Source organism: Ictalurus furcatus, chromosome 3 (genome assembly GCF_023375685.1).
Source record: "Ictalurus furcatus strain D&B chromosome 3, Billie_1.0, whole genome shotgun sequence".
In the NCBI taxonomy this organism is placed as follows: domain Eukaryota; kingdom Metazoa; phylum Chordata; class Actinopteri; order Siluriformes; family Ictaluridae; genus Ictalurus; species Ictalurus furcatus.
This window is the reverse complement of record NC_071257.1, coordinates 13,665,065-13,678,581: the sequence shown is the minus strand read 5'-3', so window position 1 is coordinate 13,678,581 and position 13,517 is coordinate 13,665,065. Positions and strand designations below refer to the sequence as shown.

At 39.3% G+C, this 13,517-nt stretch overlaps 1 protein-coding gene across 11 annotated transcripts in view; it reads left to right on the top strand.

Moving 5' to 3' along the window:
- The window catches only part of cep170aa (centrosomal protein 170Aa), a 58,444-nt gene that overhangs the window by 18,555 nt on the left and 26,372 nt on the right, over positions 1-13,517 (top strand). For 10 of the 11 annotated variants that reach the window (XM_053620841.1, XM_053620848.1, XM_053620847.1 and 7 more), the window contains exons 4-7: positions 194-275; positions 452-507; positions 703-874; positions 7,323-7,460. In XM_053620841.1, the coding sequence (XP_053476816.1) occupies positions 194-275; positions 452-507; positions 703-874; positions 7,323-7,460 (448 nt within the window). Of the gene's footprint in view, positions 1-193; positions 276-451; positions 508-702; positions 875-7,322; positions 7,461-11,095; positions 12,482-13,517 lie in introns of those variants that run through there. The other variant, XM_053620850.1, reaches the window with a different exon arrangement.

The window sequence follows — 13,517 nt, the reverse complement described above, 5'->3', positions numbered from 1 at the left end:
AGAGGAAAAGCTTTTTTATTGTGGAACCCACAGCATTTCTCGAGCCATGCCAAGCTTTATGAGACCTCAGTGAAAGATTCTTTCATCATGATCTAGTTTAGAGCTCGTGAGCAGTATGAGTTTCTACAGAAGGCTTCTCGGAACAGAAAAGCGACACAAAAATTCTAAAGAAAAAGCTGTCACCTCTTTTCAGACATTCGTGAACGATGTTCGAATCCAGGAGCAGATGTATATCACTTTGAAGATTGACGATAAGCTAAGGTTTGGATATGATATCCTTTTCAAAACACCTGCAGTCACTCCCTGTCTAAAATCTGAGTGTAATGTGCGTCACAGTCCTCTGTGGCTTTTGTTGTCTCTGTATCTATTGTTTGCGTTTGTATTCGCCTACAGTACCTACAGTACATCACTGAATAAAAAGCTCTTCTTCTTCCTTAACCTGTTGCACATACCAACTTGTTCACTGTGGTCAGAGGAGAGCTCCATGTCCCAGAAGAGGCTTTGAAGGTATCGTAACATACATTTACCCTTTTTAACCGTAAATATGATAACATCTTGGATGTATTATACAAAGTGGTCCTTCATAGTAAACTGACAGTCCTTTAATCCTAGGCATATACATACTGTAGTTAAGTGGGGACTAGAAATAATAGGTGATGTATACAATAATGTTTCTGTTTTTTTGGGCGGGGGGGGGTTTAGCATGAGAAGTTCACCAGTCAGCTTCAGCTGGGGAAGAAACCAGTCTGCACAGAGTCGCCCAAAACACCCAAGTCTCCTACAACCCAAGGCGCAGAGAGCAAAGCTGCCGAGCCCGTCACTGAACCTCCTGCCAAAGTGGTAGAAACCTGCAAGGCAGATGACAAAATGCCAGGTAGAGACATACTGATTGTTTTATTTAACTACAGGGTGTCCCAAAAGTCTCCTTACATAGAGGACTATGTTTGTCAGCATCACTTCGGTTGTGCTTTCATCAGTGGATGTTGGTGTATGTCCACTTCTCGGTCGGTCCTCAACACTTCCAGTCTTTTTGAATTTGTTAATAAGTTTGGCAGCAGTGTCGTGTGTGTGATGTACTTGCCATGTTTCCTGTTAAAGTCCATTGCAACCTCGGGACAGCTTCCTCATCCAGCCACGAGAATGATTTCAATGATTTCCTTTGTCAAAGGCGTTCTTAAAGACTATCTGAAAAAAATCTATAATATAAACTATATAAAAGTATGAAAAATTTCGGAAGAGATGTTGCTAAAAAGTTTTAATTTCCCCCGTGTATGGAGACTTTTGGGACATCCTGTATTATACAAGATAGATGATCATACTGCATCATTCTCTGTTTTGATTGGTCAGAATGTGTTGTTGAATTTTCTATAAAAGCAACACTGACAGTAATTCTGACTGTAAGACAAATCCAAGCTTTATATTAATGCGCTTGTACTAAAACACTATCATTTCTATAGTAACAGTTCATTCACAGGAACTTGTATGGTAGATGCTCCACAGAAACAAATTTTTAAAAATGTGTAATTGATGATATGGTGGAGTTTTCTGTGAAGAGACATTTAGTTAGCATTTTTTTTTTTTGGAAGGAGTCTCCAGTGTAACAGATAAAGCTGTAAAACATTTCAAATACAGTAAAGTTTTCATGACAGAGGACGTTGGTTCTTTGCTTTTGTTTCTTGATAACACGTTGCATTTTGATTATAGCTGTTATAATGTAAATGATAACAGGAACAAGCTTATTTTGGAGACATTCCACAACATTACACGTAGCTATAAATGGATATCAAGTACATCTCGTTCTTTAATCAATAAACTATTGCAACTGTTGGCAAATTGGTGTGGGACAAGAGGAATAAAACACTTTGGGACATGCTGTTATTCGATAATAATCAACTTCGAGGTAATAACCACATCCCTCCACCCTGTCGTTGAATTTTTTTCCTGTAACAGCACACCCTGTTGTGTTTTATTCCTTAAATTTATTCCTAAACTTTCAGTGAACATTTGAAAGCCATATCAGATTAACATGGGAGTAATATAGCTAGATCTTAATAATATACGTGCTGTATATTTTTCTGTGGAAAAGAACGTGATCTATAGAATAACCTTCCTCATGCTCTAGATTTACTTTAATCCTCCTTGTCTTTCTTTAGATGATTATATATATCGCATTTTCATATTTTCCAACAAAATCTTATAGTGCTAGTGAAACTGAGACATAATTAGAGCTACTGCATTTTATTCCTACAGTGTCATTACTGGTGATTTTTTTTTCCTCCTTAGCTGGTACTTCTATATTTATCAGATTTGACCACTAGCATCTATTAGAGACTCTTTGCTGTCTCACTCAGTGCCAGTCTGCTAGACAGAACTCAGACTGTATAAGCACACTCTTGTACTGAATTTTATGCACGTTACGACAGCATTTACATGATCATTAGGTAACTAAACTAGGCTTGTTTATAATGGACAGTTTCCTGATTTAAGTTTTTGCAGCATGTAATCACAAATTTGTTTTTTAAACAGAGCTTCCATCTTGTTATAAATGAAATTATTCCTTTAAATGACATCACTGCTTTTCCTACTTACAATTAAGCTATCTAATGAGCTGGTTATTATTATCATCCTCGTCATATCATAAGCAGTAGGCTGGTAAAGCTTAACTCTTATCTGCAGTGTTTTTGTTATATTTGTGTCCTTTCTTTCTTTCTCAGATTGTTGATTTGGTTGGATATAGTAGACTTGTGCTGTAACACGATGTAACAGAATCGAATAGAAAAGCGTGGCAATACAGTATTGTGTGTGAGTCAGTATAAAACAGACTTGAATGGTTCAAAATGGTTTCTTTTCCTCTCAGTGTTATGCTCAGAAGCATGCTTCAAAAATCAACTATAGCAATGTGTACTGTCGCAAGGGTTTGAGATTATTAATGTTGATATATGAGTTAATGTAAATAATGACTAGGGGTGTAAACCTACTGTATAATGACTGAACGAAGGGCTGTTTTAAGTGTCAAAGTTACTGGCATATCGCCTTATTAGCCTATTTACACATCAGTTTCAAAATATTAATGATCTTTTTTCAAAAATAATCCATTTATAATATACACTCGCCGGTCACTTTAATAGGAACACCTGTACACCTGCTCATTTAAGCAGCTATCCAATCAGCCAGTATTGTGGCAGCACAATGCATAAAATCATGCAAATGCAGGTCAAGAGCTTCAGTTAATGATCACATCAAACATGGGGGAAATGTGATCTCTGTGACTTTAACCATGGCATGGTTGTTTGTACCAGAAGAGCGGGTTTGAGTATTTCAGAAACTGCTGATTTCTCTAGAGTTACTCATTCTGTGAGTAGAGGGTCTGCAGGCTGAAAGTGCAGATGAGAGAGATCAGGGAAGAATGACCAGACTTGTCTGGTTCCTAGCAGCTCGAACCAATCAGGTCATTTTCTTCTGACCTCTCTTCTCAACAAGGCATTTTCCACCCCCAGAACTGTCACTTTTTTTTGTGTGAAATTCCCTAGAGATCAGTGAGCAGTTTCTGAAATACTCAAACCAGCCCATCTGGTACCAACATCCATGCCACAGTTAAAGTCATATAGATCAGACTTTTTCTTCATTCTGATGTTTGATGTGAACATTAACTGAAGCTCTTGACCTGTATCTGCATGATTTTATGCATTGTGCTGCTGCTACATGATCGGCTGATTAGATAGCTGCATAAATGTACAGGTGTACAGGTAAACAATCTTTATGTATTAATTCAGCAGATCCACTGTGATGTGGAGTATAATGTTTAAAACACCGTTTGGAACAGGATGTGGTTTAATTAGTCTGTTAAAAAAAAAGCTTGTATATAGTAGCTTGTCTCTCTCATATGCTATGACCTTTCCAGAACAGTGCCAGAAATATACAGCGATGACATTTGAATCTGTCTAGCGGCCGGTGTCGGCTCAAATGAAAAATAGGTTTAATATCAAATCAAGCTTGATTTAGGTCACACTGATTTAATAAAGGTTTGAGTGTATAAAAATATGCAAGCTGAATTATTTACAGGATAGAACAGACTACTGCCACTGAAACACCTCAAAAATCCCTACTACCCTAATATACAGTAGGCGAAAAGCAGCGCGCCAAAGGAGTAGTATGTCTAAATTCTCTGTATTGATAAAACAGTAGGCAAGAAATACCCGGATGACCTGCTGCTTCAGCCGAGATTCTACAGTGTGGAACACTATCCCATAATGCAACGGGACTGGCGCGGTCGCGCTGTCAGAATGGCGCCTTGGCTCTCTTGAAGTTGTAGGTCACATGACAAAGCCAACTTGGCAGATGTAGTACATCCGGATTGTATTTATGCTTTAACACAGTAGGAACTGAATCGACTACAGTGGGTACTGTCACAGCACGCAATTTCAGACGCAGAGAAAGCCATTTGAAAAGGTTTACCTTATTAACATAGTGCACACTCATGCGAAGTTCAGTTCAGCTGAATCTCACCATTCCCTCCTCGTCTAGTTCCATTAACTAACATTTTATATATAACTCTGGGTAATTATGGTACAAGGCTGCAGTAAAGTGCCGGTTGTGTAATTACAGGGCAGTGACAGACCCCTCACCCTTATACACTTTTTTTTTGTTTTGTTATTCAGAAAAAAAGGAGAGAGGTGGGTAGCGTTTTCCAGGTGTTTTTGCCAACTGGTTATTTATCACAGATAACTATCAGCATAGAGCACGAGACTCCTAATCTCAGGATCGTGGGTTTGAGCCCCACGCTGGGCACCAAATCAAGCCATGGGGGTTGTATAAGCTAGTATACTCTCAGTGCTGATCCCAAGCCTGGATAAAATGGGAGGGTTGTGTCAGGAAATGCATCCGGCGTGAAATCTGTGCCAAATCAAATGTGTAGTGCTCTACATATGCACACTGCACAAAACACAAGCTCAGTATATAGTGCTGTGAAAAAGTATTTGCCCCCATCCTGAGTTCTTCTGTTTTTGTGTTTATCTCATACTAAATAGATTTAGATATTCAAACAAAATACAACATAAAACAAAGGCAACCTGCGTAAACACGCAATACGTTTTTTTTTTTAATTGAAGCAAAAAAAAAGTTATCCAACACCTATCACCCATGTGAAAAACTAATTGCCCCTTAAACTTAAAATCTGGTTGTACCACCTTTAACAGCAATAACTGTAACCAAACGCTTCTGATAACTGGAAATTAGTATTTCACATACTTCTAGGACTAGGACTTACTCCTGTGCTGTGGATCATTGTCTTGCTGCATAATCCAGTTGTGCATGAGTTTCAATTTACGGACTGAAGACCAGATTTTCTGGTAGAGAGCAGAATTCATGTTTCCCTAAATTATTATTATTCAGTTGTCACAGGCCCTGAAGAAGCAAAGCATCCCCACACCATCACACTTCCACCACCATGGTTGACTGTAGGTATGATGTTCTTTTTGTGGAATTCTGTGTTTGGTTTACGCCAGATATAACGGGACCCCTGTATTCCAAACAGTTTCACTTTTTACTCGTCAGTCCACAGAACATTCTCCCAGAAGGTTTGAGTTTGAGGTGTGTTTTGGCAAAATTCATACGAGCCTTAATGTTCTTCTGGGTTAGCAGTGGTTTTCACCTCACCACTCTTCCATGGATCCCATTTTTGCCCGGTGTCTTTCTGATAGCGGAGTCATGACCTTTACATGAATGTGACCTTTATTGATGCAAGAGAGACCTGTAGTTCCTTGTTGTCCTTGGCTTTTATGTGACTTCCTGGATGAGTCGTTGCTGTGCTCTTAGAGGAATTTTGGAAGGTCGCCACTTCTGGGAAGGTTCACTGCTGTGCTGTTTTTTCCATTTGGAGACAATGGCTCTTGCTGTGGTTCTTTGGAGTCCCAGAGCCTTTGAAATAGCTTTTATAACTCTTCCCAGACTGATGTATTTCAATCACCTTCTTCCTCTTCATTTCTGGAATTTCTTTCAACTTTGGCATAGTGTGTTACTGGGTAAGACCTTTTAAACAACTTCATGCTGTTGAAAAAGTTCTATTTAAGTGTTGATTTGATTGAACAGGATTTGCAGTAATCGGGTCTGGTTACGTCTGGTCCAGCTGAACCTCATTATGAATGCAGTTTCATAGATTTGGGGAATTAGTAACTATGGGGGCAAATAAATTTTCACACAGGCGCAGTTGGTATTGGATAACTTTTTTGCTTAAAAAATAACATTTTCAATAACAGTATCTGAAAAATCTCCAATAGGAGATATTTTTTCTAATCACAAACTATTGTCACGGTTTGGAGGCGGAGATGGATGCAAGTGCAGATAAATAGTTTAATAACAATGAAAACAAACACAAAAGAAGCTTTGAACAAAACACTAAGACAAAGAAAAACCATGAACCCTATGACAAAAACAGCGGCAGAGAAAGACACATACATCCATCTTCAACCACTTACTCCTTTTCAGGGGGAACCTGGAGCATATCCCAGGAAGCATCAGGCACAAGGCAGGGTACACCCTGGACAGGGTGCCAGTCCATCACAATCACATACACACTCACACACCCATTCATACACTACGGACACTTTAGACACGCCAGTCAGCCTACCATGCACGTCTTTGGACTGGGGGAGGAAACCAGAGCACCCGGAGGAATGGGGAGAACATGCAAACTCCGCACACACATGGCCCCGGTGGGAATCAAACCCTGGAGGCATGAGGCGAATGTGCTAACCACTAAGCTACCGTGCGCCCCGCAAGACAACCCGTGTAGTGCAAACTCTGCCTATAAATAGTGCTTGTTAACAAGAATGAAGGTGCAGGTGATATGTGACATGATGGTGTGGTGCAGTGGCTGCTGGGAACTGTAGTCCGGATTTCCCTCTGGGATATCCATGACAACTATGCTTAAAAAGGTAGTATGATACAGTACAACAGTGTGGGGATGTTATCAATCTTCAATGATTGGACCTTTTCATTAGGTCTGATCTTGATGGTGTTGAAGGTTATAATGTCAGACACAGGAAGAGTGAATGGATTCTGCAAATTGTTGAACTTATTCTCACCATCTGCTACTGGCTCCATTCCATTTACATTAATAATCATGTTGACTGATGTTTTATGTAATTAACATTCACACTATAACATATGGCCTACTTTTCTCTGCCAAGTACAAAATATAGGTTAATCATGTTTTCAGCTAGCACAGAATAATAGCATGATACGTTTTAAATATGATGCTAATTAAAAATGATGGAGGGAACTTGTGTTGAATGAGTTGATACAGTGATGTTTTCTTGTTGTAGGTGATACTTCAGCACTGCACAGAGGAACACCTTTGTATGGACAGCCTTCTTGGTGGGGTGATGGCGATGCTGATGACGAGAACTCATTTAAACAGGAGAATAAAGCAGCAGGGAAAAAACAGGAGACTCCTGGGACAGGTGAGGCCTCAGTTCCAGTTTTCCCACATTGCATATAGAATACCAGTGCACAAAAAACATCAAATTGATAACTCATAAGTGCTCATTCTGCCTGTCATACATGAAGCTGTAGTGCAACTTGTTCATTGTATACAATTGCAGAATAATTGATTGCATATAGAAATATGATAGATGGTGTGGTACAGTGGCACAGCGAATAGCAATGCCACCTTACAGCTCCAGGGTTCTTTGTTTTGATCCTGGGCTCAGGGTACTGTCTGTGAGGAGTGCTGTGTGGGTGTGTGTTCTCCCTGTGTCCATGTGGGTTTCCTATGGGTTCTCCAGTTTCTCCCCCATTGGCTATTCCAGGCTGTGTGTATATATATATATATATATATATATATATATATATATATATATATATATACACACAGTGTCTTACAAAAGGGAGTACATCCCTCACATTTAAATATAATGTAAATATTTGATTATATCTTTTCATGTGACAACACTGAAGAAATGACACTTTGCTACAATGTGAAGTAGTGAGTGTACAGCTTGTGTAACAGTGTAAATTTGCTGTCCCCTCAAAATAACTCAACACACAGCCATTAATGTCTAAACCGCTTGGAACAAAAGTGAGTACACCCCTAAGTGAAAATGTCCAAATTGGGCCCAATTTGCCATTTTCCCTCCCCAGTGTCATGTGACTTGTTAGTGTTACGAGGTCTCAGGTGTGTTAAATTTGTTGTCATCGCTCTCACACTCCCTCATACTGGTCACTAGAAGTTCAACATGGCACCTCATGGCAAACAACTCTCTGAGGATCTGAAAAAATTATTTTTTGCTCTACATAAAGGTGTCCTAGGCTATAAGAAGATTGCCAAGACCCTGACCCTGTGCGATTATGCCCTGCAATGGGCTAGCCCCCCCCCCCCCCCCCCCCCAATCCAGGGTGTCCCCCGCCTCGTGCCTCGAGTTCTCTGGGATAGGCGTCAGGCTCCCCCCGCGACCCTGTGTAGTAAAAGCGGTACAGAAAATGGATGGATGGATGATATTTATTGTGATTTATCATAGCACTGTGGTAACAGTAGCACTAGCAACTATATCAATTCATGTAGGGAGAAGACACATTTAGAATAATGCTTGGTAGATGGTTGATATTGTATAGTGCTGGAACTCAATCGAGTTCTTATAGTTTTATAGATATTTTATGAATGTGTTATTTTTTAGAAGATAATCATGAATAAAATCTCAGTCATGATAGAATTTTTTAGATACTGTATTTTCCTTGAATGTTCCAGCCCTATGACCTGGACAAAGCAGCAAAGGTGTTTTCTATCTGGAATCTATGTTGAATAGTTGTTTTGGCACAGTGCTTTTTTTTTAACAGTAATATGAGGCGAATACATGTTACAGTACATATACTAAACAAGTAACAGTGAGTCATTATCACAAAAATAACTCTGGAAAGTAACTGCTTTATAGACTTCTACGCAGCGTATCATTATTGCCTCCCTAACTGGGCTTTGCCATGTCATTTGTGAGGATGGAAAAACTTTTCAAGTGTATGTTTAAAGCAGTGTTCCTGTACATATTTCAATGCTGAGTATTTTAATGTCGCTAGTTCGATCTAGCAAGGTTGCAGAAATGGCACACACAGACACTGAACAGCCTGGGTTTCCTGTGGTGTGTTTAGATTTGTTTTGGTCCTGGGGTCTATGATCCTATTAGCTTTTACCATCTAGGAGTGAAAGATTGGAGATTTCTGAGGCTTCGGCACAGCTGGATGTTCCACTGTGGGTGAGCTACACACTCAGAAGTGGAAGTGTGACTAATCACGAGTCTAATAATAGGGATGGAACTGTGTTGAGTCTTGCCGTTTTCTCAAGTAGTGAGATATTGAGAGTTTGTATATTATCTAAGGGAAAAACATGGCAGCGTTATTAATATGGAAAGATTGTTCCATGGTAGATAGCGCCTTGAAAGATTAGGCTAAATAACAAATGCGTGTCATCACCTCTTTTACCTGCTGTGTGACATCCACCTGAAATGCATGCGCGGGTCACATTTACCAATTTAATTGTACAGATTTCTCATCCCTCCGAAATGATTTCTACAATTTCTGGTTATGCCACTGCCAGGACATTACATAATGCTGTGTGTTTCAGTGTGTCTGACACTTTTTAGACCCAAATGTATCTTACATCAAGCGGAACGTACAGACATTTTATCCTACATTTCAGACCATCTGCAGTACAAACATATATGTTGGTTTACGGTAATTACGTTGTGCTGTTTAATTGTTTATAGTTACTACTGTGGAATGTCTGCGAGAGAAGTTACTTCCTGTCATCATATAGTCCACAAGACACAATAATAACTGAATTTACACAAATGAACCAATTCAAAAGTTTAGATTACTCTTGATTCTTAATACTGTGTGTCGTTACCTGGATAATCAGCGACTGAGTTTATGTTTTGTGATAGTTGTTCATGAGTCCCTTGTTTGTCCTGAGCAGTTAAACTGCCCACTGTTCTTCAGAAAAATCCTCCAGGTCCTGCACATTCTTTACTTTTCCAGCATATTCTGCATATTTGACCCCTTTCCAACAGCAGCTATATGATTTTGAGATCCATCTTTTCACACTTAGGACAACTGAGGGACTCGTACACTACTATTACAAAAGGTGCAAACATTCACTGATGCTCAAGAAGGTAACACGATACAATAAGAGCTGGGGGGGGGGCGTCTCTGAGGCGCATTCGACGCCCTTCACACTAGGGCTGCACAATTAATCGAATATCGATCTCGATTACGATTTTGACTGCCCACGATTACATGAATATGATCGACTGCGATATTGATGTTTAAAGTTTGTCCTCCACTCATAGAAAATTCCGTTGCAGATCAAATCAAGCGCTTCCTAAACTTACAGCCAGTTACCATAGAGTGGTGCAGGGATGACGTCATTTTGTAACGCCAAAACCCGGAAACGAGTTAGCATTTTCTCCTTTCGGTTCCATCGTCCCAAATCAATGGGTTTTTTGAATGGAATTTTGGTTAAAAGCCTGAAACAAGGTCTGTGGTGAACACAAGCTCAAAATATTTTTCACGTTTTATTCTACGACATAAAATACGCCAGTAAAACCCCACTCATAATTTTTTTAAAAGCTTTTACGTGTATTGAAAGAGGTGGTTACTAACTGTCATGTAATGAGGGTTTAGGACGGATGCAAGTGCAGATAAGAGCTTTATTGAAGAGAGGCAGACAAATCTAAATCATGAGACAATAGCATGGTCAAAAACAGGCAAAAAGTCAGGCAATTGACAAACGGGCATGCATAAGGCTAAACAAAATCAAACGAGGTCTAGAACAGGATCAAAACTATGAGCCGTCAAACTATGAACAAACGCTAGGTACACGGATAACTCACTAAATACTTCGCGTCAAACAACAAGACGCAAGGGGTTTAAATGACAAACGTAATTAAGGGTGAACACAAAACAGCTGAGACTAATGATGACACATAAGGGAACAACCAATGACAATACAGGGGCAGAAATACAGGGCCCCCCCAAAAAAAAAAAATTGGTAAAAGATTCATCCACAGAATGAATCAGTATTATGGAAAATGTTTTAAATCAAGTTTGGAAAAGTTGTCGGAAGCTTGGTGATGTTGAAGTCGAGCGACTGTGGTGTTTGTTTATAGCATACGGTTAGCTGTTTATTTCTGGCCATTGTATTTAGCCTTCAATCTTCATAAAAGTTGTGTTCATTTGTGAAAATTATCTTGATGGACAAAATGTGTCATTATTGTAAACTTTTGTTGATTATAGAGCTTATTTTTTGCAATAATCCAAAAGCCTGTCGGAAAATCCTATTGGGTTTTTGTCGAGGGAACCAGTGTAATGCTAACTTCTGGGTTCCGGTACAAAATGGCATGCACCACTCTATTGGGTGATTTGGCTGCGTACTCTCCTCCTGTAAACACTGTTGATGCCTTTTCTGCATAGGCCTGAACTGTTTTTCATTTGGTTGATGGCATTTTTATTTTATATATCTTATATCTTATATTTTGGTTACAATTTTATTTATGTTTTGCTTCTATGAGATGATGCACTTTAAGGATCAGGCTAATTTGATGCAAAGATTTGTACATTAGCAAGAATGTAGCACAACATGGAGATGAAAGCAACGGTCTGTTTATTTAAATGTGAAAGTGCAATAAAAATATGTTGTCCCTAAAATCAATGAATAATCGTGATAAATAATCATGATTATCATTTTAGCCATAATCGTGCAGCCCTACTTCAAACCTGTACTTAGCGGGGTCCACTTATGATCCGATGAGTACGCTTGTTAACGCCAGGTTTGAATGGGGCCAAAAAGAGAGTGAAGCTGCACTTTCTTAGCAGCATATTGAGAATTGCAATTCATGTCATACCTGAGTGTGTTTTCTGTGTGGGTTGATGCCGTTCTGTGGCAGGTGAATTAAAAAAATGCGGGCGTATTCTTGAGTGAATGCAGTTTTGACAGCATTCATGTTCTTGAGTGCCTCTTAACTAAATTCACCCTCAGACAGAAGCCTCTTTGTAAAAGAAAGCTGTATTGCTACACACAGCAATGATACTGTACTTTCTGAGGTAAAATAAATAAATAAATAAATCAGGCAAATGCACTTTTCAGGGACAACACTGGACACTGAATGGCATTGTTTAGCTACGTCTAACAATCCAAAGCAAACCAGAGCATCTTCTTTTTGTGCCTGAGGCAGAGCGAGAGATAGAAAACTCAAAGTGCCCTCTCCCACTCCTATTTTTAGGCTGTGGTGAAGGCTGTTCGTCCTCAGTGAAAGGTAGTGGAGTTAGAGCAGCTAGGAGGGGAAGAGCAGCAGCATGCAAAGGAACTGTGAATAGGCTTGTTTGTGGCCAAGCCCAGCCCCCAAGCTGGAGATTGTCACCGAAGGGTTTTTCACATGCATCTCTGTAACGCCACACCACTTTGCCTCTTACCACTGAAACCTCACATGCCTCATCCGTAAGTAATCCCTGTTTATCTGTTGTATAGTAGTATATAGTAGTAATGGAGATCATATTTGAACATATGATGTTATAAATTGGATTTCGATTTATGTTTCGATTTGGTTTATAAACTGGAAACTTGTGCACCTTGAGTGTGAGGAAATGAACATTTTTTTTATAACAGGAAGTTTCACCACCGAGCTGACTGGGTGTGAAATTATGGTGGATAGTTAAAGCTGTAGTACTTTTATATGATTGTACTTTTATAGATTTTTTTTGTGATTGCTGTTATGAGGATAAAAAGATGTTTTAATGGTCTCTTCCTCTGCACAGTACAGAAGAATAGTCTCATAAGATGAAAATCTTTGGGTTTTTCCTACTTCTCCTTTCCTTTTTTCGCATTGATGTCAGAGGCTGTGGTTTTGTAGAAACATCCACCTCTGCATGTGATAAATCAAGACTTTGGAAGGATGATCCACTTTAACTTCCTTGATAAAGTAATTTTACTGGAATAATATATGCTAATGTCAATTACTGTTGTTATTAAAATTGTGCAAATTCCTAGACCACGTGTTATTGTGTTATGTAAGGGATAATCCACAGCTAGGTGTGCATTACTCGATTTTAATGCACGACATGGAGGAAAACCCGACATGAATAGCATGGTCAATAGGGACTGGCGATATGGATTGAAAACTATATCACGATATTTTCTGGTATTTATTGCGATAACGCTATCAGTGATGATATAAATATAGTACCATGCACCACTGTTTTTGGCTACAAGTGATATTTGTGATCTTGAGAGCCTCAGAAACACAAACATTGATCTAAAAGTAAAACTGATTTTCTGTAACCAAAGCAGTTCCAGATTGTAGAGGTAGCTCCTCGTTTAGTGATAAACTCCTCCTCAGCTTCACGTCCGCCTTCCGCCATACTTGTTTTCACTCTGCACGTGAGCTGCGAATGGGTCGCACACAGAAATACGTCATCAACTAGGCTTTATCGTTATTATCACAGGAAAACTAATTCTTATTGTGGGGAGAATTTCT